General features: G+C 33.8%; 2 protein-coding genes across 2 annotated transcripts in view; both read left to right on the forward strand.

Moving 5' to 3' along the window:
• LOC134246587 (uncharacterized) overlaps positions 1-27,308 on the forward strand; it is a 51,045-nt gene that overhangs the window by 16,168 nt on the left and 7,569 nt on the right. The window lies entirely within an intron of this gene.
• Positions 2,319-15,904, forward strand: LOC134246585 (uncharacterized). Its single transcript, XM_062728972.1, has 4 exons — positions 2,319-2,390; positions 13,308-13,945; positions 15,210-15,758; positions 15,848-15,904. The coding sequence occupies exons 2-4, from the start codon at positions 13,309-13,311 to the stop codon at positions 15,892-15,894; spliced, it is 1,233 nt and encodes a 410-aa protein (XP_062584956.1). The 5' UTR covers positions 2,319-2,390; position 13,308; the 3' UTR covers positions 15,895-15,904.

Consider the following 27,308-nt stretch of genomic DNA (forward strand, 5'->3'; position numbering starts at 1 on the left):
GTCAGTGATATCATTTAAACAGCTCAAAATCCAACACAATAATCCTTTTAAAAAAATGTTTTTATTTTTAACAATAGGTTCAAAATCTTGAAAGTCCTCTTTCCCTTTTTATTACGATATCCCAGGGGAGAAAAAAAAACCATGAAGGGGGACAAAAATCTTTTAGAAAATTCTGAAAACCAAAGTAAGAGAATACCATGAAATAAAAAACCACCCGCAATGTAAGGTGAGTCTAAATACCAAGATTGTAGGTTGCCTGAGAAATGACTGAAATGTCTCCATCCTTCGACTGTGGATGCTTGGAGTACCATGGTAATCTAACACGACAGAGCTCTGTTTAATTTTTTTTAAAGTAATTGTTTGCCTCTAAGTAAACCTTAAGTCACCTTTAGTCACTCAGAAGAAAAGTTCTTTGTATACCTATTACACTTTTCTTGTTAAAAAACTAACAAAATCTGATTTATTCTCTTTTCAGAGACTGAATGTGTTAAATCACTTAGGTCGCCAATACATCGTTTCTGTGCTTTTCATTGTTTTCATCTCCTTTTGTGATTATATCTAATTATCTTAAACATTGATATATATCTTTCATCATATACAAAAGCAGAAAAATATCCATATTTCTTATTTCAAAGTCACACAATATTCTAATACTTGTTTTCATCCATTTATTTAAAAGTAAAAAAGAATCAGTTAATTTTTGTATTATGTTGTAATGTTACATGTACTAATAATATTTGTTGACCATCTTGGGATATTTTTTAATGGTATTGATATCAAATATTGATATCAAGAAACACAAACTTTGCCAATTTGTGTTAGAATTTGAAAATAAATAAATTTTTTAATATTTATCGTTTTTTTTAATAAAACCTTGGTCCTAACCCCACAGACAAAGACTTGGACAAATATGCATGCATTTGCTGAAAGCAGAAAAAAAGGTCAAAGATTAAAGAATGAGGTATCTAGACCGCTTGATGAAGGGGGGTTAAGGGACGCAACTAATGAGTTACACCATAACAATACTTGTATGGAAAGCTACACGAAAAAAATTATTGTAAACTAATGCTAGTCCTCTCTAGAGAGATTGTTGATGACCAAGAAAAACAATTTTAATTTTTTTGGAAGGGGGAGGGGAGGGCACAACAAAACATTTTCAGAGAACGCTATCCAGCAAACCAAAAGGAAACTTTCATGCGTTGGGCTTGAGGGGCCATGCATCATTCTCTATCAGATACTATATACATAAATATATGAAAATTATGGACGGAGATTAGCAATGCACACAGGTTCATGGGGGCAGTTATGTTTATCAGTTTTATTCACCAATCAAGGGCCCTCGGGCAGCTTATACGATAATTACAGTATGACTACAATTGGATAATATAGAAATATATTATTTATATATTTACATTTGCAAATGTTTCCTTTATATAACACTACTGAAAGCAAGCGTTTTTATAACTGTATAAATACAGGTACGGGGTCAAAAGGTCATAGATGTTCGTATGGATAATCGTTCAACGTAATTTCTCAGTGACATCATATAGGGCCGACGCGCGTTCAGTGGATTACAAACATGCCGTTGGGTTTGAAAAATAATGCATTTCATATGTTTAAAGTTTCAATCAGGCATATTTAAAGTATGAATAAGTCACTGATGTAAATATAAGTAATAAGGTATAATTCTTCTCGTTTTATTGGGATGTAAATCGGGTTGGCACGTGATCAAATCTTCTAAAGCGCTTCGGGCTTTATTGGATTTGATCACGTGATCAATCTGATTTACATCCAAATAAAACTCAAAAATGATACCTTATTTCTTAAATGAAATAATCTTTTATACTGGAGGTGTATGCACAGCTAGAAGGCATTGTATATACTGAGTATATAGTTTGAGAATAGTTTGAAAAGATATGAAATCACGATATCTATAATTCAAATTTTAAAGGACAGACAAGAAAAAAGAAGATTTTTAACATATCAATGAGACACTTTAATTTTTAATTGAAAAAAAAGTGTCGGACTTCCTTTATTTTTAGAAACATATTTCGGGATAATAATTCATTTATTTTTTCAATAGCACCAAAACTATGAGAGGTATAAAGTTAAAACATTCTCAGTTTATAAGTTTTTTATTGATAAGGACTGTTTAACAGAGCGTGCATGGCGCGCTTGAACACATTTCTATTGGAAGCATAAAGAATTTTGGCGAGCGCTCGCAAACGTTCGCTCTGTTGAACAGCCTCAGGTATAGGTATTTAAATCTATCTGTAATTTACCCAGGAAGTAAATTACAAATCTCGTTCAAGTCTCAACTGAAATCTCATTTTGACATTCCAAAGTCTGTCAACAAAGTTATTTGTAGGTCAATCGGAATCTTAAAGGCTGTAAGTACATGTAATATAAAGATCATTTAATTTATATCAACTTTTATGAATGGTGGAATTAAAACCAAGAAACAGTTTAAATTTATGTACTAGAATAGCAAATTGAATGATATGATACAGTGAAAATGCCAATATTCCAGGTCATCTCAGGGCGTTTAGTTGATATTTTGCGAAGTTGTCAGATTTATATTTCATATATGTATTGAAAGTACAAATAATGAGATATCTAGTAAATGTATTTTTTTTAACTAAATGGAAACAATAATTAAAGACGTATTTCTATGGCACGCAGATTGGTTCAAAACTATTTTTTGCACGACCTTAGACAAAAATTACACGAGCGAGTCAAAACTTACTCAAAGTGCGGAAAATACACACCAAAATTTTGAAATTTACACAAACTATACAAAAACTACACAATCAACAAACTATTTACACGTTATAAAGAGAAAATTACACAAACATAAAAACGAAAACTGTGATCGAAGTGATCGAATCCAACACCGACATAAAATATGACGCATTGCGTACATTTCATTAATATTCATTCAGGCACGTAGCATCGTTTTTGAAAGTAAGGGGGCCAACCTGAGAAAATTTTTTTTTACTTACCTAAAAAAAAGTTGACAAGCAAAAAAAAAAAAATTAAAAAAAAAAATGAAAATTACCCAAACTCGAAAATCCTATTTCGTGTGTGTGTGTGTGACTGTGTGTGTGTGTGTGTGTGTGGGGGGGGGGGGGGGGGGGGGGGGGTAATGGCCAACTTTTCAAGGCAAACTTCCTTTCACTTCCAATTTTTTCCTATATTTTCTTGGAATGTATATACTGTGGTAAAAAGTGGGGGGGCAACCACATTTACAATAGACTCTATAGTAAAGGTAATGTTGGGAGAAAAAGTGGGGGTGGGGGCAGGCCCCCCCTGCCCCCCCCCCGGATACTTCGTGCCTGTCATTAGAGAACAGCTCAGTGTGGCTTGCATGCATGCTTGAAACATTATTAAACAAGAGCATGAGCAGTTAACAATATTGATCTATAAAAAAAGAGGTTCAGTCTTTTAGAATTACGCTAGATTCTTAAGAATATGCACAAAGTGTTTTATAAGTCATTTAAAAATTGACAGACACACAAATATGCATATAACTTAACACCCCGATTAAAACATTCTACACACGTATAGATAACGTAAAAAAGGGATGCATATAACCAGTTGCATCTTTAATTGATAGTTTTTTTTAATATAGTCATTCCTCTGTATATCAATTTCTTTTGAAAGCGCAAAACAATGATACTATCATAGTAAAAAAAAGTGAAATAAAACAACATGTGATATAATACAGAAGAGTTAACAATTAACAAATCAAACTCTTCTCCTCCACCACCCACTGCGTGCACTTTGGTAATAATTAAGGATGTGGATGTGTGACCTTTTCAGATCGAGAGATTCCTTCCTGCTGGTGCTGGAATAAAAGACACCTGTATGCTAATCGATTTAGTTATTCGACACATCGATAATACGTTTTGATTGAAGATTATTATGAATTCATACAGAGATTTTGATGCAATGTTGCCGTTGGAAAGACAAGTAATAACCCATCGAATAATGACCCGGGGTCATTTTTCAACGACAAAAAATGACCCCCCCCCCGTAGAAAAAAATCATTTTTTGTAGAAAAAGAGTCTTAAGAGTCATTATTTTGTATGTTAGTCCTATAAAAAATTGACCCCCATTGAAATGTAAAATGAAACAAAATTTATAACAGGTAATAGGGAAAATATGCTGTATATTATAATTGTTCACCTTTCGAGTAATTCATGCATTTGTTCAAATATATTTTATCCTTGTTCTTCTTAGCACCTAGTAGGGGTAATAAAGTTCCTCATTTCTCTCTGCCAAATTATTGACAAATCAGTTTTAAGCAATTAATAATTAATCAATTAATCATCATTTCTCTGATAAAGGAGCAAACCTAGAAAATCAAAGATGTACATGTAAATGGATCAGACGCACGCTGGAGATGTTTATGAATATATATATATTTTTTTCTTTACTGATTTCAGTAATACATTGTTTCAGAAAAATACATATTCTAATGCAAAAACTATACATGTAGACATAAACTTTTGATTTAGCATACAGTATAGTATTCATTACATTTCTTAATTCTTGTTTTACTCCACCCTTTTACTGAGTTCTGAGTATACTTTTCAAAGAATTTAATATGAAAATCAGATCAAACATTTTCATTTTTGTAACGTCTTCTTTATACTGTATCATAATATGAAAAGTTAATTGACGACCATTTCTTTTTATATCCCTGTAATCGAAGATTTGGGGGTATATAGTTTTATCATGTCCGTCTGTATGTCTGTCTATCTGGCGGCCTGCTTGTCCACAAAAACTTTAACCTCGACCAAACTTTTCATTTATTGGAGCTATGACTTTCATATTTTTAAAATATGTGTATTCCTTGTGACAAGACCTTACTTTAGGTACCATCAAATTTGACCTTTTGACCTTTACATTTGAGTTTGTGACATTTTACACAAAAATGCCAATTTTTTACATTGGCCATAACTTTTAAACAGTAGATACTAGTACTCTCATACTTCTCATATGTATTTTTGGCATGACTTTTCATTGGATACTAAAAACTTTGACCTTGGAGATATTTGTACTTATGACAAAAAACTTTAACCATGGCCATAACTTTTGAACGGTAAGGGCTAGGGTTTTAATACTTCACAATGTGATGCTTGTTACATTAAATCTTTCTTAAGGAAACATCAACTTTGATCTTTTGACCTTTGATTTTGACCTACCTTTCCAAAACTTATCCTTAGCTATTACTTTTAAACAAGTGGTGCTAGGGCTTTCCTATTTTGCAATTGTATTTCTTGTGAGAAGACCCTACATTGGGTACCAATATATTTAAATTGCATTTAAAAAAAGTTTAATCTTCGCAGTGTTGCCATACAAGAACATAGCTGTTTCACAAACAATTTTTATTATATATAAGAGTACTAGTAGTTGCAGATAAGAGATGGATGCCCCAAAGCGTTCAGACGGACGGATGGACATCCCAATCACTATATACCCTCCCACTTTCAAGCGGAAGATGTGATAATATATAATACTGCTCATTTATTCTGTCAGTACGATGATTTCCAGCATCAGAAAACAATGTTTACCTAACACTTTAAACTCGATAAATCTTTTACTCCTTTAGATTCTGAATCATTGCATTGACCTTAAAATATAGCTATAATTGTATAATGTTATGAGATCAACATATCATCAATCTATTTTCAATTAGCTCATGTGAGCATTTTGGCCATTGTTCTTCTTTATCTAATTAAATTTTTGCACACTAAAAATACAGCTTTAATCTACAGGGAGTCATTTTTCTACGGGGGGTCATTTTTCTTCACTTGGGTTCTGCAAATTTTTTGGGTGGTGACTCTTTTTTCTACGGGCAAAAGGGTCATTTTTCTACGTCGATAAATGACCAGGGGTCATTTTTCGCCGTAGCATATTGACCGGGGGTCATTTTTTGCTGTCGAAAAATGACCCCCGGTCATCATTCTATGGGGGTCAATTTTTGTCTGTACACCGGCATCTGGGTTGTGGAATTTTTGCCCGATACATTTTTAGAAGTAAACAATAAAAAAAATCGAGCAGATAATTGCGCAACTTTAATTTTAATAACGAATATATCATTATTTTTAAAATAACTATGAATGTGAAAAGGTAGTACATGTAGTCTTAAATTTCGAACAACATATGTGGTGATTACATAAATACATGTATCCATGAAAATGTAGTAAAATTATACAGTCGTTATACTTATGTAAATTCAAGCTTAATTTCTGTTTTTCTAGTGTAGATTATTTTGAATAGGTAATATATATACTTATAAAGGAGTTTAACAATTTAAATTTATAATATATGGATTCATAAGTAGTATCGCATTTGCAAGTGAGGGGGTTCTAAATTACCTTAAAACCTAATTGACGAGCAAGAAATGTTAAGTTTCCATGAAATCTCGTAAATCCTAATTTGTTGAAGAAGCGAGGCACTCTCAATTTCAATCCAAGAACAAAATAGGGGACTTTTCAGTGGAAGTAGGTTCTGTTTGCCAAAAATAAAAAAAAAACAAGTTGCTGTCCTTTAAAATAGGACTGCAATACGTGGACCAAATTCATGTTTTTTTTCTAACTGAAATTCAATTAAGAAAATTTCTAGGTGTAGAAAATATTCATGTAGGTTTGTTCACTTATTCTAAAATTATCTGCCACTGATAACTGATCGTAGTCTCAAAGCACACATGTGAAATTTTATCTCCGATTAGCGATCTTTAGTTTTGTCAGTTTTAACATGTTTTAAAAATCGGGTTATTTTGACACGTGTTACAAATATTGGCTGGGACTTGACGCCTGTTCTGGATTTATACGGAAGAAATTTATCATGGGAAAAATGGAAATCTGGTGGTTCACGTGTAGCACACCTCTGTACAACGCAGATTTGTTTCTTATTTTGTCGGAGCCCCCATCCCCACCCCCACCCCCTAATACACACACACATTAAAAGCCCTTGCTACAGACCTTTATCAAACAATAATTAGATTGCTGAAATATTAAATTATTTTGCGAGTCTTGATGCACAAAACTTATGCCGGTGAAAACTTGCTCTACTTTAAAAGCTTTAAAAAGCTAAATTTATCTCTGTTCGTTGAGTGACATTTCTCATTCAAGTTGTTTAGTTACATGTACTATATACTGTAACTTCTAAAATGTGTGTACCATAGAATCATTGTTTAGTGTAAAAGTATATATAAAAGACAGGAAATCGGATCTGCCAATGAATATGTAAATGCGATGTGCAGATTTAAAAGCGCGATTTGCCAATGAATGGCATATTTAAATTCGAATAGGGCGAATTATTCTACAGGCAAGTTACCTAAGGTGCGAACTCTCTAGCATTCGCGCGCATGCGTAGCCTGTCGTTTGCCCAGGACATCCGGTTTAACTTCGCTTATATATTTACTGCGTGGACCGCAGGGTCCACGCAACAAACAAACAAACAAACAAAAGAAAAACAGGGGGTACAGGCCACTCCTGATGCTACGTGCATAAGATATTTTCTTATAATTTCAGGGTACATGAAGCAGTCTAAATCAGGATTGAAATAAATATATATATAACGATATCCTGGGATTTGCTTGCTTTCCACCCAACAACAGTTAATAATGGGGGGTTGGGGTCATCCAGCATGTAAAGGAAAATTTACTATAGCAAAATCTATACTCGAAAAAAGGGGGTGGGGGGTCTACAGCATAGACACTTGTTTCTGTTATAAATTTTTAACCCTTAGTATAAAATAGCACAAGGTATTTTACTCCAATCACACTAAGTACCCTTTCCCTCTCCCTCTGAAACGCATTCATTTTCACTTTCAGAGGAAATGCATTTTCAAACTGTTTATTACTATTGTCTTCTAAAATAAATACCGTTCACGGTAGCTCAGTCGGTAGAGCGCTATCTCTGTGATCGGGAGGTCGTGAGTTCGTATCTCGGCCGCGACTGACCTAGTTGTTAAAATGGGTAGCTATAGCAACTGTTCCTTCGCCATGCGCTCGGCACTTTGAAGTGAAAGTTGCGGTTCCTTCGGATGAGACCTTAAAAAGTCTCCATATGAGTGAAAAATTCTCGAGAGGGACATTAAACTACATACAATCAATCAATCAATCTACAACTTATACTTTCAAAGTAATAAGGTTAAATAGTAAGCACTTATAAGTTTAAGGGCGATAACTCATATAAGGGGTTCATCAGATTCTTACGCAATGATAAATTGAAGTTGTGTCTAAGACATTAGTGAATGTTTCGTGCCTCTACGGTTTACGTTTTCGGAGAAGTAGCGATAACAACTTTTTTAGCACAAGGGACTTTTACAAGGGTCAATCTTAGATTACAAAAATAAAATCTCTGAAATAGTTTTCAAAGTACATATTTAAGAGTCAAATAAAGTTTTTTATATTTTTAGACAAACAAAGATTTAAAAAGAGCTGAGTTTCTCATTTTTGAAATGACCTTGACCTTTGCATTATTTCCAAGGTCAAAATTCAATAAATCATATGCAGTATATCCCATATCTCTACGACTTAGTGTTTTGAATTTAAAAAAAAAAATTTGAAATATTGATATGATATCTTTAAGGGTAATAACTCATTAAGGGTCAACAAATACTTTTGCAATGAAACAATGAAGTGAGTTCTCCGTTAGTCATTGACATTGATGAAGTTTGGTACCTCCACGGTTTACGAATTTAGAGGAGTAGCGAAAACAAGGGGTTTTTTGCAAGGGACAAGAACTTCGAACGTGGTCATTGTTCATAGTAAAGGTATCAAATCTTTCCATAAGTTTCAGTGATCTTTACTAAGAACAAAAAATCTTTTTGATAAACCTCGAAACAAAAAATCAGCAGAAGAAAAATGATAAAAAACAAACAATTTCAATAAGTCCTTCCACAAAAGACGGAAAGACCTAATACTAGTAATAAACATAAGTATTTCACGAGGTCTTTTCACAGTTAGGTGGAAACGCCTAAAAATCAAAGTACTGAAAGTACTGTTAGACGGAGGCTTCATGTATGAGAGAACACAAAAGAAATATATATATATATATCATACATAGCTGTAAAGAATATTTTGAGAAATACTAGTAATGTGTAGTTTTTTTTCAATTCAACATTTTTTTCAAAGGATACTCCAATATTTATGAGGTTTTTGGGATATTATAATTTCATCTTTGTGATGTAAACTTCGCCATGATTAAAGTTCACTGTTTTTAAATGAGATACTTTCAATATTAAACCTTTCAACGTAAGAAACAGTAATTGACTAGGCCTGGTTGACATAAAACTAAGACGGGCTAACTTTTTATCCCAGTCTCACTTAAGGAATATATAGTGGAAAAAGTGAGACTGAGATCAAAAGTGAGCTTGTCTAATATAAGTTGTATGCCCCCAGGCCCGGTTTGATGAATGTAGGTCTAGTATGTTCTAGTCATGAGCCCACTGGCGGAATTAAAAGAGGCCCCTGTCCCCCTCCCTTTTGAGTCCAAAAAATACGCAATATTTGATAAATGAGTGTTTTAATTGTGGCTGTGGGCCCCTTCTTTGACCTCAAACTGATCCCTCTTTTTCAGAATTTCTGATTCAGCACTAGGCCTCAGCCAGTCAGGAGTTTCCATATTTGAAGATATCTTATTTATAGGTCACATAGACCTACTGTTAGCACAATTATGACATGTAACAGCTACCAAAATCAAAATTTCTCGGCCTTATTGTATTTATGTTATGATATGAGCTAACGTGAAAAAAGAAGCAGCCAGGTAATTGGACATGAACAAAATAATATAGTACAGTTTGTCTTAAAGGTACTTGGACACAGATTTGAATTAATTTTTTTCTTTATAATATTACGACTTATATATTTTAATAGCATTTCACACAAAAATTAATTAAAAATCTTATGTCGTTTAAAAGATATTGAAATTTCAAATTTTTCGGCGGGTTTGACTGACATATCCTTGCACTCTCACAAATTTAATTTTCTTCTTAGTCCTTAGGAAAAGTGGCAATCTCGTTTTGTATAAATGAAAAATATTAATACTATTAGCCAGAAAATTCAGAGTAGACACGTTCGAAAGCATAACAAACACACAATATATTGTCAGTCCGTGCAGTTGTGGTAAGCAGACTGTGACGATTGAACGCACCCGGTGAATTCTAAATATAAAAAATAACAATTCAATCCCTGTTTACAAAAACTGTGTACATAACACGAGTGTGCTCGATTTGCTAAACTCTGTACGCATATCTTAGTTCGGATTGACGATACTTGTGAAGGGTTTTGCTTTCTAACATTTCTACTCTGAATAAAATTATTTTTCTTGATAAAATTTTAATATTTTTCATTAAAACACATCAAAATTGCCACTTTTCCTAAGGATTAAGAATAAAGTAAAAATTTGTGAAAGAGCAAGGATGTGTCAATCAAACCCGCCAAAAAATTTAAAGTTTTAATAACTTTTAAATGAAATACCGGTAAGATTTTTAATTAATTTTTGTGTGAAATGCAATTAAAATATACCGGTATACTTCGTGATATTATACAGAAAAAATGAGAAAATATTAACTTCAAATCTGTGTCCAAGTACCTTTAATCCTTTGTGATACAAAATGGAGTGACCTAGCTTGATGCAACACAGAATTTTCTTTAAATAATATAAAGTCATTAACATGCAATAAATGTTCGGGCAAGAACACAATTTTTTGAGTGGAATAAAATATACTTTCTTACTTAAAGTAAACAGAACAATAAAGTTCATAATACTTGCTATTTCACAAGTTTAAATTGTTTTTTGAGAACTGGGGTATTGCTTACAATAACAAAGATATATCTTGACGAATTTGACAACCAATATTTCTGGAATTATTAAATGTAGTATTTTATCATATGACAGATTTAACCCAAATGTCTTTCTTTACTCGTATACCAGTGGAAATGGTTGTCCTTTTCAGTTTATCTGTTTAAAACAATCATTAACAATGAGACATGATTACAAATTACGTAGAGAAAAGTAATAAATATATAACTATGGTTTCTGCTTTTCAGTAACTCTGTTCAAACAATCACTCCTCCAATGATGTAGGTTAAAAAAAGTTGACATGAATACCAATGATCAGAAATACATGTAATCTTGTATATAAAAAATAATTAAAGTTTGAGATGTGAAAGAGGTTAAACACAAGTATCAAATGCAAATAAGGATCAACGATATGACAATAAGACAACTTATTTCAGAAGATATAATTTTTAATTATTTTAAATTAGGATTTAATGTGATAAATCATGTAAATCCTATGAACCAATATTTGGGTTGTACCAAAGGGTCAAAAGTTACAAATGCATTTTGATCTCAATATCAGAGTTGCCGTTTGTTTCTCTCTTATCTAATGTGAGGGTACCCCAAACACTCAAACCGCTTGTAGAAAGTGTAAATCTATTTTCATGTGTTTCCTAAAACTGCGTCTCCACACTAAGTTTGACACAGGCGAATTCTGGTGGAAGTTTTTACAATTAAATATAAAAACTAAAGTTTAAACTTATCTATATCTAGAGATAGTTTTTACTTTAATAAAAGAAGCAATTGATAAGTGGGGTTCCTCGATCACTCTCCACGGATGTTAACCCCCCCCCCCCAAAAAAAACTCCCTGTAGATCCGCCACTTCATTTCCTCTCGTTCTTGTTTTGGTGTGAGAATCGGTGGGAAAAGGCTCGGCATATTGTAAAACGCGCTTTATCATTGCCTGTTGGAACAAAATCTCCCAATATTCTGTCTGATAAAAGATTAACAGTAAATCAAATTCTTTTTTAAATATTCCGTAGGAAATGTATTTATATACACGTCATTTTAAAAATATAAGACAAATCCCGTTTATTTAGAAAAAGTAGAACTGTTTGTTTATACTTGTATGTGACGCGATCTTTGTTTTAGACTATGCCTATCCTTGCGGTCGGTTTTACTCAGAGTCGCTCTAAAAATAGAATTCTCAAGGTAATAAAATAACTTCCACCGATAGATGGTGCTTGGGAAATCTTTCCTGTTTACATTCCATGGGCAAGACAATCCCTGTAACCGGAGGCTGTCATACAGCCTCCGTCTAAAAACAGTGGAAAAGAAACCAACGAATAACAAGAATCATATTCTGTGTATTTTTAATCGGAATACACAGACCATGTAGGAGACATATAAATGTAATTATGCCCGCACTTTCTAAAGAAAGTTCGGAAATATTGTTGTTACTCATGTCAGTCCGTCCGTCTGTCACACTTTTCTTCCCTGAACTCCTCCTACATTATACACAGTAGCCTAATCATCTTTTGGGAGATGCTTGGTGGTGTCATGTAGATGTGCAGTAAGGTTTTGGAATTTTGATTTAGCCGCGGTGGTCAAATGGGGGTCGAAAAATAATATTTTTTTATGCGAAAAGGCCCGTCTTTCCTTAACCCCTCCTGCATTTTAAACAGTAGTCTAATCATCTTTTGGGAGGTAGTTTGTGGTTTCATATAAATGTGCAGTAAGTTTTCGGAATTTTGATTTGCCCGGGGGGGGGGGGTCGAATAGAGGTCGAAAAATGATGTTTTTATGCAGAAAGTTATCAGTAGGGGTGTAATAGGAAAAGGAAAAAGAAGTTAACATACCCCAAGCTCTTGCCTTATTAGTTTTCAATTCATATTTCTACATCTTATATTCTGTCCTATCTTTTAAAACACAGAGCAAAAAAAAAAAAAAGATTGTTATCGGTCTGCTACTTTCATTTGAGAGTGTCGTCATTAATGGCAACATGGTGAAGGACGTACTCTTCTGAAGTTCACTTGTATTTACGATATTTGTTGACTTAAACAATATTTGGTATTCAAATTAAGCTATAAAAACTTTATCGATGCTCATCTCTGTTAAGTTTCATTTCCAAATTGCGATATATTGCATTCATTAGCAGTTCAAAAATAACTTAACGGATTGTATAGTTACAAAGAACATGAAGAAAATAACTTTAAAAAAAATCGTAAAATTTCATGAGTTTACACATTTTTTAAAAGAGCGCTTAATTCTATATTAAATCAAAAATCCTTTTTTACCGTCAGTTTTAAAAATCAAATTACCTAGAATATTTTATGGAGGAACTAATATCATTTATATTCATTATCTAAACAGAGCATATGGAAACCATTTTCTAAAGAAAAAAAGAATAAAATATAATGACTTGGTAACAGATATGTGAGTTAAACTATATATCTTTCGAATACTTTGCTTCATATATAAATGAATTTTTCTTCATTTTGTTCCAGTATGGCGTTAAGCAAAGCTTTATTTTCAAGTGACAGAACAAGATTTGTACGACTTGCATTAGTAATAGTTGAAGAACTGACGCCAGTTTTACGAGATGTGATTGAAAATGAAATCTCTTCCAACGTTATATACAATCTGGTAAAATCGAATAAAACATTACTTAAGAAACTTCGAAACGATCAGCTTTTAATCATCCAAAATGCCTCCAATGATGGATACAGGGACTTTGACATTAATCTACTTTATACATTAATACGCAACCTTTGCCCAAGTATCCCACCCCCCACACAAGGATGGGGGATCTCAGAATTACCAACGCAAGGAGAAACAAGCGTTGGAGATGACATAGAACGTATTCGCTTAATAAAAAACAATCTATACAGCCATGCCTCTTCAACATGTATTTCCGAAACAGAGTTCACTGATTGTTTGACAGTCATTAGTAATGTGTGTCAAAGAATGGGGAGCCTCCTACATAAAAATTACGTTCAGAGTCTCCAAAAATCTCAGCATCGACCACTTGATGAGGAATTAGAGAAGAAGTGGATGGAAAAAATAAAAGAATCATGTGAAAGAGAAAAGGATATATTGGAAGTAATTGCAACAATGGCGGGCTCAGTAGAAAGATTAGAAAAAGGTAGTGATTTTGTTATCATCGTCAATAGAAACGCAACACCCTAATCTTAGGGATGAAAATTACATACGGGATATAACTATGTACCGAAAAAGTTAGGACATCTTTTACTTTGCCAAATCAGTTATTTAACGGTTGAATGATTTTCATTCCATTACCGGAAGTTGATCTTTAGCTCCCTGAAGAGAAATCAAAAATTAGCATTTTTAAGTTTCTAAGGTCTAGAGATAACATATAAAGTTTAAATGAAATATCATTGTTTTGTAAATTTACTTTTTACATTTTTGTATTCATTCTTATCTTATCTTTAAACCTTATAAAGTAACACATAACTCTAAAACATCCCCCCTTCCGACCATTCAATTAAAACGTGCTAGTCCGCCAGGTACAACATAAGCAGCCCGAATTCTACCATACATTAACTTTATCAATGTCTTCATCTGGGCGAAATAAATATTCTTGTCCTTTTTTAAATGCCTGTTTTTCCGATACTAAGGTCGAATTTTCTCTAACTTGGCATAGTGTAGTAACACTTGGACTTCCGGTCAAGGAACTGTCATTCATGCTTTTGAAACACATGTTCCCGAAAAGTCGTTATGTAGTGTATATTTGCATCTGTAGCTCTCCCTTTTCTTTATTTTGAAAATTTCCAACTTAAGCAATGGAAATGCGTTCTTTCAGTTACTTTGAGGAAATAAAGGCATCACATCCGGAAGAGAAAGAAGGATATTTTTTCCGGATTTTAGTACAAGACTTATAATTAACAGGTACAAAACCTTGAAAACACAACATATTGTCAATAATTTTATTAAAAATGCTAATTTTTGATTTCAGTTCAGGGAGCTAAAAATCAACTTCCGGTAATGGAATGAAAATCATTCAACCGTTAAATAACTGATTTGGCAAAGTAAAAGATGTCCTGACTTTTTGGGTACATGGTTATATCCTGTATATAATTTTCATCCCTAAAATTAGGGTGTTGCGTTTTATTGACGGTGAGTATATCTATTAATACTGGCATTTTACACTACACTAGCCGATGATCTTTTGTTTAGCATGCAAGGTAAAACGTTCATCACCATCAAAACATCTTAGATATTTTGGGAAACATTTGCCAAATAAAAACTTTGAAATATAACCAAAAAAAAAAAAAAATCAAGTATAAGAATAGATTTCAAATACTGTAATATACAGCGATTATTTACTTAAACTTCAAAGTTTCAAATCTTTACTTTTATTTGATTCTTAAATTAATTTTTTATTAAAGGATTGTTTTCTGCCACTGCAACAGTAGATGCTACATTGACAGACCCAGCAAAGAATGAAGTAGCCGTGCTTTTTCTAAACACAACAAGTGACCTTCTGAATCATATCGTAGACTGTATCGACGAGCATATCACAGAATATGAGCTTAGAGAACTTTATGACACAATAGAGGAGTTTCTCAAGGACGAATCAAAAGAAATAACACTATCTTTACTCAAACCATTCCTCGAAAAACTGTCATCAAAAATAAAAACCTATGCCAACACACATTTACGAAAGTTTAATATTTTGCTCAAATTTACAAAATTCATACTTGATTTAAATAGAAAGTACGGTGCTGAAATAGGAAGCAGGATTGGCAGTCTACTATTAAAGCTGACATTTCGCTCAGAAAAAGGACTTGAAATTTATAACAAGGACTTAGAGGGAGGAGATATTGGAAAAATGATCCTTGATTTACTTCTATATCCTCCATACCTTGCGTGTTTTGATTTGCAGACCGAAAATTTGATTATATTACTTAATAATCAAATAATCTATCATAATACTGGTAAGTAACTTTCACTATATAATATCCTAAGCTAGATACGTATGCGTAGAAACATGACTGTAAATGTGGTTTTTTTTTATTTTCCATAGATAAAGAACAGTTTGGTGGCCGTCTTACAAACAAAGCGGACGGGTAAATATGTGAATTAAATACTTATGTTAAGTTTAAAAATCTTATTAGTTTAGACGCATATAACAATCCATAATGTCCACCTCAGCGTCAGAAACACATTTGACAACGAGTACCATTGCAAAAATGTACAAATCATGTGCCCATAGGGTTAACCTAGAATTCTCAAAACGTTACTTGTGCTTTTAAATAAAGTAAAATAAATGATTTGGCTTCAAAGAAGCTTGCATCCGATGTAGCTTACTTGAAAACAACATAGGACAGACTAAATATGCTTGCGATTGCAGAAACACTAGATGATAAAGGACTTGTTGAGTATCAAACAAACAATAAAGAGGTCAGTAAATCTTTTTGAAGCTTTCTTATTAAGAAAAGTAGAAGAGGTTAGTTTGAAAGATTTCTAAACGTGAACTTAAGTAAGGCTTATATATGTCCCTCTTCAAGTGAAGATAATTATGAAATACGAAACATAATGGTATCGATGAAAAATCTTCTGAAGAACCAATAGGTCAGGAAAGATGAAACTTATGATGAATCATTGTCAGGTAGTGTTGATTAAAGTTTGTTTAAATTATGACCCCCTTGGGGTAAGGTGGGTACCTCAAAGAACGATCAATGTTTTACATAGGAATATACGGGAAAATCTTTTAAAAATTTCAAAGGATGATGTGACATAACTGCATTCTGGTGCCTCTTTTTCTACAACGAATTATATATGATCTATTACAATGTTGGTAGTTTTTAAACATGAGTGAACCAATACGACGCCTTTTAAATAGTTTCAATAGTTCAGACACATTTTAATAATAATAAATTGTAATTAATCATAAGGAATACTGCATTATCTTTGATTTTTATACCCCATCACAGCTAAATTGGCTAGGTTTGTGAGAATACGTCCTTTCATTGCAAGAGAGTATGCCGGTCTTAGAACAATAGAGGGCTATGCGTCCGAGAATACCTTATTTGGCTTCTGTTATTATTTCGCACATAGTCATTGTCCAATTTGGTGACAGAACAACAAAACAAGCTGGTTTTCTACGTTTACATTTTATCACAGACACGTGGTTAAGGTCAATTACATGTTATCCTTTACATTTCAAACTTTTATAATGGTTGGTCAAGGCTGTTTAACATAATAACGCGCATGGATTTACAGTATTTACGGTTTTTAGGACAAAAATGCACATGAAAAATTCCACTCTCTACCATCGGCTCATACATTCATGTCTGAGAAAGGAACGAAGGACAACTCTGCATTGGAGATTGGAAAAATTCACTGATACTCTAGAATATGTTTAAACCTAGCGAATTGCTCACCAAACACCCTACAAAACTTTAAACCAAATGTTTATTTATCAATTGTTTGTAACTGTATATAAATTTAACTGGTGGTACTCACTCGTAACAAATTTCATTTAGCTAATTGTTGAGTTAGAAATTATCGCCAGTACCTCGATTAATATATGAATTTATTCTTACGTCAGAAAATCTAGTTCCGTCGATCTGTTCATAATGGGAAAAGCCAGTTAGATTTTACAATTTAAAAAAAAAAACGCTGTTAGGTGCAATTTTCTCCTTTCACATATAGGTAGATTTCAAAACAATACAGTGACCAGCCAAAGGAGAAAATTGTACTCACCTGCGCTCGTATATTTAAAGGGCTTCAAAGAGTGGAAAATGCAAAGTGAATTGGATGTAAACATGATACCCCTACCCCAATAAAAGATCTATATCTTTCAAATCACGTTTCTACTTTTGTTAAAAATAGTATTCTATAAAGGTACACATATCAATGATTAGTTACATACAAAAAATGAGTAAAATTTAGACATTTAATTTTTTGTCCAATTACCGAGGGCTGCAAGTCACCTCATCATTTTGCTATGCAATGTAGATATGAATTGTGTGCTTTCATATTATGATAGTATTTTTTTTTTTTGAAAATCATCAATAGTGAAAATGAACAGAAGGTGAAAAACGAACATTTCTAAATATCATTGTAGGTCAACCGCGTAAACTAGGCTGACCTATTGTTATCCTTTTTTGCCTTGTCCTGCGTTGTGTGTCGTGAGTTAACATTTGAACATTTTCAGCTTCTTTTCTGCAACCACTCAACCGATTTCAATCAATTTTGGCATAAAGTATTTATAGGTAAAGATGAACACAAACATGATCCCTGTCCCCCGGGGGCCTGTGGGGTAGGGTCAAAACAATTTAAATTAAAATAATGTTTTAAAAATCTTCTTTACTCCTGTACATCAAGCAGTTAATCTGTCTGCATGATTGTAATCAGCATTTATTCCTCTAAGAAAATCCATGCCCCCGGGGTCAGGTGCTGTAGTGCTAGGGCGGGGCTATATAGATATTATAGTGAAACTGCATTGTTTCTTTGAAATAAGTTCTTCTCTGCTCATGGGTATTAAATAAACTGATCAATTGCATAGTTATGGTGAAAAGGGTTTTTTTTTAATTTGTGAATTTTAGGGCCTTGCATTAGGGTTTCTGGTGTAAAGGGGGACTTTATTAATTACTAGTATATAGTGAAAATGCAGAAAAAAGAAATCTTTTCCTCTGCTCCTGGGCATTAAATAAACTAACCAAGTACATAGTTATGATGTGGAAGAATGTCTCTCTTCCAAAATTTTGAATTTTATGGTCCCTGGATCGGGGGTTTTGGAGTTAGGGCAGGGTCCGATTGCTCGTATAGTGAAAAAGCATTAATTCTTTAATTAAAAATCATTGATGCTGTTTTTGTTATTAGATGATCTAGTGAGATATTGTTGAACAAACAGTAAGGGACTAAGGTGTTATATGTCAGTTTTTCATCATTATCTACCATATTACGACTGTAATTTACTTACTTATTTCAGCAGTATCGGGCGCCTGCCTTCTTTCTCATGAAGAAAATATTCATGAGACATAAACATTGACTGTTTTGTTATATTTCATTGAAGCCTTTAATAAATGAAATATTTGAAACGAGAAATTGAACTTGGTTATGATTTACAAAGATCTGAAGTACAAAATTAAGGGTGTTTAAATACATGCGACGGGCGGAGGATGCCCCCCTTTTTATATGTGGACGGATGTCATGAGTAGTCCTGACAAAATTTAGTTAATTGAATTTACACGGGATAGAAACACTGTAAGCTGATTGGCATGTGACAGGGTGCTGAGAAGCTTACAACACTTATCAAGTACATAGTTACATGTATGTTAAAAAATTCTTCCTATTCCTAATTTGTGAATTTCTTGTCCCTTGTGTCAGGGGTTATGGTGTTAGGGTAGGGCTCTATTAATTTATACTGAAATGCAATTTTTTGAAAATCTTCTCTGCTTTTGGGCATTAAACGAACTAACCAAGTACAAAGGTATGTTGCATTAGGCAGTCTCTTCCAAATTTGTAAAATTCATGGACCCTGGGTCAGTGGTACTGATGTTAGAGTGGGGCTCTATTGATTACATGTATATAGTGAAAATACAGTAATTCTTTTAAAATGTTTTTCTTTGCTCCAGGGAAATATGCCAATGATCAAAGTATATATTAATTAGGATGAAAGGTGCCTCTTCCATTATGATTAATTTTAGAGCCCCTGGGTCAGGGTACTTGGGAGGGGGTTACATAGTTTGAAAATAAATGAATGCTTTGAAATTTGCTCTTTGGTATTAATTAACCATTTATGATGAAATGTAATGTACGATAAAATTTCCACAATTTTGAAATATGTGTCCCATGGGCAGTGGTTCCTGTGGGATGGCGTGCATAAATGATTATAAAGAGAAAATGCATTTTCTCTTTGTTGCTCTGATCTACCTCTGGCTATTAATTAACCAAAGTAAGCAAGCGAAGTGTATAGTTAGGATAGGCAATGAAGCCTCTTTTAAAATTATGAATTTCATGGCCTTTGGTTTATATCACGAACCAATTCAATTGATGGAATGTTACATGATACTCAGGTAACCTATAAGGCCCGTGGGCCTCGTGTTAATGTTCCATATAGCCCATGAAAAGCAACCACGTCTTGGCGGCAAAAAACTCCATGAGATTTTTTACTCTCAAGTGACAAAAAAATCAAACTCATGCAGTCCTTTTATAAAAATAAATTTTGGTCAAAATTAATAAAAATATCTCCCAAACTTAAAATTGAAACTGCATATTTCGTAGCCAGATAGTAGAATTCAGATAGTAGAATGTTATTAATCTATAAAAATTTCTTAAATATAATGAACGAGGTATTAAAACAAAAATGTTCATTGATGTATTTTTGAAATTTTCTTAGTTGTAAAGTATAAACAGAATTATCTGCTCAATTCTTTGTAAATGTAGCTTATTTTGAAATAAGCTCTAAATGTTGCCAAATGGTAGATTTTCATGAAACATTGCATATACATACATTGAAGACAGTTTAAGGCTATGCTATGTACATGTATAATAATTGAAAAGTGCTTTTTTAAATTTTATTTTTCTTTAAATATAATCTTAACCAGCTTTTTTTAATTGATAAAACATAAAATTAAGAAAATCTTATATTTAATGTTTCTTTTTTTTTAATTTGTAGTGTTTATCCTTTAGAGATGAAAGGTAAGAAACTATTCATTTGAAATCAGTCACAAGCCAGACTTCATCAGCGATAATGAAGATTATCTCAAAAAAGTGATTCTGTTAAAAGTCTAAATAAAGAATCCAAGTTGAGAACAGAGCAAACACTAACCTAACCACTTTCACGGGTAAGATAATATGTAATGGAGTAGTAACCCATATGTTTTCTACTCTGTCTTAACTGCAGTGATCTTTTTATCATGATTGGGATAAAAGAAAATCCCTACTCTAAAGTTATTTAAATAATATCTTTCAACGTTAAGATTCGGCATAACATCAATTTGTATTATTAAACAATCATTGTTTTTTGCATCAAATATGGGTTATAGGTATACTTTTTTTCTCAGTTTCAACTACTTTTAGTACCAAATTTAATACTACATTTTCGGTATATCACTAAAAGTCTAAGGTGGGGGGCCAACCAGGCTTTCAAGTAACATTTCCTATAGTATAAGTAAAGTTTGGAAAAAAAGTGGGGGGCCAGCCCCCCCCCCCCCCCCGGCCCCTTTTTGCTACGCCCCTAAACTTAAGAAGATCATATCAATCCAGAGATGCCACTCACAGATAAGTTGATGTTACGGGAATATTAACAACCTCGTTTAAAAATAGCATTATATCAAAGAGGTGTGGGGTCTGCAAATGAACCATCAGATTTAACTGAATAGACAAAAACCACAAAAATGATTAAATATTAAATTTCAGTACTTTTACTAAAACATTGCAATTTATTCATATTTGTCTGCCATTTTTATACTGAATTATCTGATTGTTTTCCGTTTTAAACGTTCAAAACGTTCCTGACAAAGAAGCATGCAGCAAGTGTGACCGGTCAGAAGGGGATGCTCACTTCTCCTTGGCACAGATCCTACCTCTGGTGTTTAAGATGTTTGCTCTGCTTCTCATTCGAAATGATTGAATGGACTTTTGAGAGAGAGATATATATAATCTAATATTATTTTTCATTCCTTAGATTTTTTGTTTATGCAGATAGGGATAATCTACCTCTACATCTTAAATAAATACAGATAGTATTTCATATGCATATATATTTTGACAGAAAATATTTCACAATCCCAAATGGAAATGGACGAAGAGAGTTGTGACAGGTTTCTTGATAATGGAAGTGATCTACGAAAAGATAAGGTAGCAGAAAGTGTTTGTCATTTCGAAAAAATGTAATTGTGAGAAACAATACAGGTTCTAAGAGATTTTATTTATTTTTACAGATTACAGCCTCATTTGCATTCCTTACTCATAATATAGATGTTATGAAAAAATACTAAGGTTACCAACACCTCTATATATTTACTCCACAATCATGAAAAGGCATTTATTTTAATCATGTGAATATCAAATACCTTGAAGATCAAATTACTTAATTAATTTGTAATTGACAAATACTTTTAAATATGACTTAATAACAGGATATCAAGTTGATTATAAATTGAAACTTAATACACCCCTTCCCAATGGCATAGTCATCGTTCCTGTCTTTACAAGGGATCTCACTATTTTGATGCAAAAACGCATCACAGCTCGTTCTGCCGTTTTTTTTAGCTCAACTGAGCTGAAAGCACATTTTCTCCAGCGTCCGTCTGTCCGTCTGTCTGTCTAGCTTTTGGTCTGTCTGTAAACTTTTCACATTTTCATCTTCTTCTCAAGAACTACTGGGCCAATTTCAACTTAACTTGCCACAAAATATCCTTAGGTAAAGGGGATTCAAGTTTGTTCAAATGAAGAGCCACGCACTCTTCCAAGAGGGGAACAAAAATTTGTGAATTCCATGATCCCTGCCCCCCCTTCCCTGGGGCCTGAGGGGTGGGACCAAAACCACTAAAATTAATGCAATCTTTAAAAATCTTCTTCTTTACTCCCGGACATTAAGCAGTCAAGCTGTTTAAATGATTGTAATCAGCATTGAGTCCACTACCAAAATTGTGAAATCATGGCCAGGGGTTATAGTGCTAAATAGGGGCGGGGCTAAATAGGTATATAGTGAAAATACATGAACTCTTTCAAAATCTTCTCTGCTCCTGGGTATTAAAAAACTAACTAAGTGCATAGTATGATGAGCAAGAGTGCCTCTACCAAAATTGTGAATTTTATGGCCCCAGAGTCAGGGGTTCTGGTGTTAAGGCGGTGCTCTATTGATTATATAGTGAAAATACATGAATTCTTCGAGAAACTTCTTCTCTGCTCCTAGGTATTAAATAAACTAATTAAGTGTATAGTTACCAGAATGATGAGCAAGAGTACCTCTACCAAAGTTGTGAATTTTATGGCCCCAGGGTCATGGGTTCTGGTGTTAGGGGGGGGGGGGCTATATAATGATCATATAGTGAAAAACACATGAATTCTTTGAAAGAAAAATTTCTCTGTCTCTGGGTTTGAAGTAAATGAATTACCTATATGGTTATGATGAGCAAGGGCCCTAATCTTCCAGAATTGTGAATTTCAAGTCTTTAGGGTCAGGAGTACCACAGAGGGGAGTGGCTGTACTTATATACTGAAAATGAATGAATTGTTTGAAATCTGCTCCATGGTATTTATGCAATATTTTTGAAAAGCAAGGATGCCATTTCAGAAATTGTGCAGTGTGGATCTAGGCGTAAGGATCAGGGGTTCATATGTGGTAAGGGCACTACTAATTATTGCTGAATATTACTGATTAGTTGAAATGCATTTTTTGTTCCCCTACCCTGCCTATGGGTATTTAAGATACTTGGACACAGATTTGAAGTCAATATTTTCTCTATAATATTACGACTTATATATTTTATAGCATTACACACAAATATTAATTAAAAATCTTATTTCATTTAAAAAATATTAAAATTTCAAATTTTTGGTTCAACAATGAACATGAAAATGTAAGATTAAAGCAATATGAGCTGCATGTTTGACATTTGAAAATTTTATTGAAAATTTGTAATCAACTAATTTAATGACAGAAAGATAAATTATTTATAAACTTCTGTTGCTCATATTTGCAATGGATTTTTTTTATTAGATTTGATTGGAGCAAAATTGAATTATTGTCGTCCTGTACAATTATGTTTTCTTATATAAAACTGTACATTCGGTTGTACAGAAATATTTCTTCTGAAACATTTTTAAACTTTATTTTGGGCTCATTGGTCATAAAATTTTAAATTACATATAAATTGATCAGAATAGCACATTTTACCATAAAAATAAAATTCTCAAAGATACAGCTCAAATTGCTTTAAGTTTATTTTTTTTAAAAGGTTTATTTTGAAGAGGAACATTTGTGTACTACAGTGAAAGTTATTTAGTATGTTTTCAAAGATACTGCAATTTTACAGATATAAGTTATCTTGTATACTCAGTTATATAAATTTACTGGTATTAAGGGATAAAATTATGCACCAAGCAAAGATTTTAAACATAGAGGCTAATTCTGACTATGACCTAGAAACTTCAACCAATTAAAGTCACTACACATCCACTGACCATTGGCACTCTATGAGTGAAAAATGAGCCAGATTGGGCCAAAGAGAGAGAGGAAATGCCCCAAACAAGGAATTTTTCATATAAGTCTGCTATGACCTTTGACCTAGAAACATTGTTCAAGGTCACTGCACACCGGTTACCCAAAAGCACTCTGTGGATGAAGTATGAGCCAGATTGGGCCAAGGAGAGAAAAGATATGCTCCAGACAAGAATTTTTCACACAAGTCTTTTTTGACATTGACCGTTGACCTTGAAAAATGGATCAAGGTCACTGTACACCGGTTTCCCAAGTGCACTCTTTGAGTGACGTATGAGCCAGATTGGGCCAAGGGGAGAGAAGATATACTTCGGACAAGGATTTTTCACACAATTCTGCTATGACCTTGACCTTTGACCTAGAAACATGGTTCAAGTTCACTGCACACCGTTTATCCAAAAGCACTCTGTGGGTGAAGTATGGGCCAGATTGGGCCAAGGAGAGAAAAGATATGCTCCGGACAAGAATTTTGCACACAATTCTACTATGACCATGACCTTTTACCTAGAAACATGGTTCAAAGTCACTGCACATCGGTTACCAATGGGCACTTTGTGGGTGAAGTATGAGCATTATTGGACCAACGGGAGAGAAGATATGCTCCGGACAAGGATTTTTCACAAAAGTCTGCTATGACCTTGACCTTTGACGTAGAAACATGGTTCAAGGTTACTGCACACCGGTTACCCATTGGCACTTTATGGGTGAAGTATGAGCCAGTTTGGGCCAAGGGGAGGGAAGATATGCTCCGGACAAGGATTTTTCACACAATTCTGCTTTGACCTTGACCTTTTACCTAGAAACATGGTTCAAGGTCACTGCATACTGGTTACCCAAGGGCACTTTGTGGGTGAAGTATGAGCCAGATTGGGCCAAGGGGAGAGAAGATATGCTCCGGACAAGAGATCTTGGACGGACTGACGGACGGACAGCCGGACGGACGGAGGGACAGCCGGACGGACGGAGGGACAGACTGATCACTATAGGGCGCCCGCCGAGCGGGGCCCTAACTACTAGTGTATCTGAAGCTTTGCAAATTATGAACGATTTTAACAATGACTCCTCTTGAAACAGCAAATCGTGTTCAAAGTAAGTTCAGAAAATCAATTCAATACAGGTGTCTTTGAAACGCTACAACTTACTGCAACAATATATCACTGCTAACAGACTAAGATTGATCGATTTATTGTAAACTGTTTAACGTCCCTCTCCAGAATTTTTCACTGATATGGAGACGTCACTATTGCTGGTGAAGGGCTGCAAATTTAGGCCTATGGTTGGTACTTTGAGCAGGGAAGGCCTTTTTCGTGCCACACCTGCTGTGACTCGGGGCCTCGGTTTATACGGTCTCATCCGAAGGACCGCCCTGTTTAGTCGTCTTTTACGACAAGCAAGGAAGTACTGAGGATCTATTCTAACCCGGATCCCCATGGGCTAACAGACTAAGAAAAGAAAAAGATACGAAAGAAAAAATTCGAATTAAAATTTTGCTGTTTCAATACAATCATAAAAAAGCATAAAGAAAGCATGTACATACAGCATCAAATATAACAGCATATTGAATTGTCATCCACATACATGTGTTTTAAGAGGATACCTCAGAAATTGAACGACATGTATTTGATTTTTATCTAATTTAGTACGATATACAACATACAAATACAAATAAAATGTTTACTTTGAAACTAAATCTCCACAATTAGAGACATATAAAAACCATTTATATATTGTCTGACACAATGTAACAAAATAAACTAAATTATTTTTTTTTTTGGGGGGGGGGGGTGCAATTTCAGTTGGGAGAGGGCACAACCAAAGAAAAATGTCTTGAAATGAATAAAGTGGGAAAACATAAAGTAGGTACATTTGAGTTTTTTCTATCGTATATTTTTTGGCTATTTTCTCTGACGGGGGGGGGGGGGGGGGGTTGACATTGTTCTGACTGGTCTGATATAGTCTAAAGGATTGTTCTATCTCCAAAACCCGTTTTCTTTCAAAATTCTTTAGTTTTTAGGCGAAATACATATTGTCGCAAGTTTCAACTTTCGACTTAAGACATGTATTTACTTGTCTTAAGATTATGATAGATCTTAAGATTATCATAAGATATGACAGTTTTGTGAAACGGGTATGGTGAAATCTTACGATAATTTTCGGTCTTAAGACATTTCTTAGTCATAAGATAGTTTTGTGAAACGGGCACCTGGTCCCCTTCCCACAATTCCATTTGCGCACTCTCTACTCAATGCAGAGAGTGCGCGAACGGAATTGTGGGATGGAAACCAGACTATTTTTCATGTAGAATTACATCGTAAATTCAAAAAATTGAGGTCTGTGTCATTTACAAGTTTCCATGTATTTCCATACCGCGATACAATGAGACTCTCCAATTTAGGAGGTAAATAAGACTTCCTGTTTTAAAAATAGACCACAAACTAGAGCCGAGCTCGTTGCAAAGCAACGAGTAGGTCTTCCGTTCTGTTCGACCGGAAGTAACTTTCATTTTAGAAAAAAAGAGAAATGAAGTCCAAAAATTGATTAATCCTCCAAATTAATGTTAATTATCGCACAATTAAGCCATTTTTGGCAACTTCCGGTTTGTCCAGAAGTGACGTCGACGGACGGAAAATTAAGAATTGAGCTTCCAGTGAGATATGATATCCAAAAAACTATCAAGAACAGGAAAAATGTGCAATTTTTTACTAATTCCGGTTTGACCGGAAGTTACGTCGCCGGACGTACATGTATTTCAACAAACTCATTAGATGAAGCTTGACATTTTGAACAACTTTGCTTCTTTGACGTATAACAAATTCTCCAAACTTTATCAGATATAAAGGAAATACTTTTGGCCCCTCTAGGCCCTTAATTTTAGGGGCCAGCCCTTTTTTCGAGATATCATTTAAAAGATTGTGTAATTCTACACTTCTTTTGTTCTACATGTCTTAACAAAATATTACTAGGTAAAAAGTTATCTTTGAAAAGGTGTCAACATTTTTGAAATTTTTGATAGGACTATTTTCGCGCCATAGCGAGCGTTGGTGCTTCGTACTTCCGGAAACAATGATATACTCAATTCACTTCTCTAAAGGTTGCTCTATCATCACTGAAAATTTCATACTTCTATCTTCAACGGTTTTTGAGAACTTTGCCGGACAAAGTGACCCTCTAAAAATGACAAAATCGCGAAAATCTCCGAACCCGAAGTGACGTCATCAAAATAAAAATTTTTATTTCTAGATTTTTTTTATGTTCTATCAGACCTGAAAGTTTCATGAAAACCCATCAAGCCATTTCCGAGAACTCG

Source organism: Saccostrea cucullata, unplaced genomic scaffold, assembly GCF_032062105.1.
Source record: "Saccostrea cucullata isolate Sc308-1 unplaced genomic scaffold, CSIRO_AGI_Scuc_v1 ctg2955, whole genome shotgun sequence".
Taxonomy (NCBI): Eukaryota; Metazoa; Mollusca; class Bivalvia; order Ostreida; family Ostreidae; genus Saccostrea; species Saccostrea cuccullata.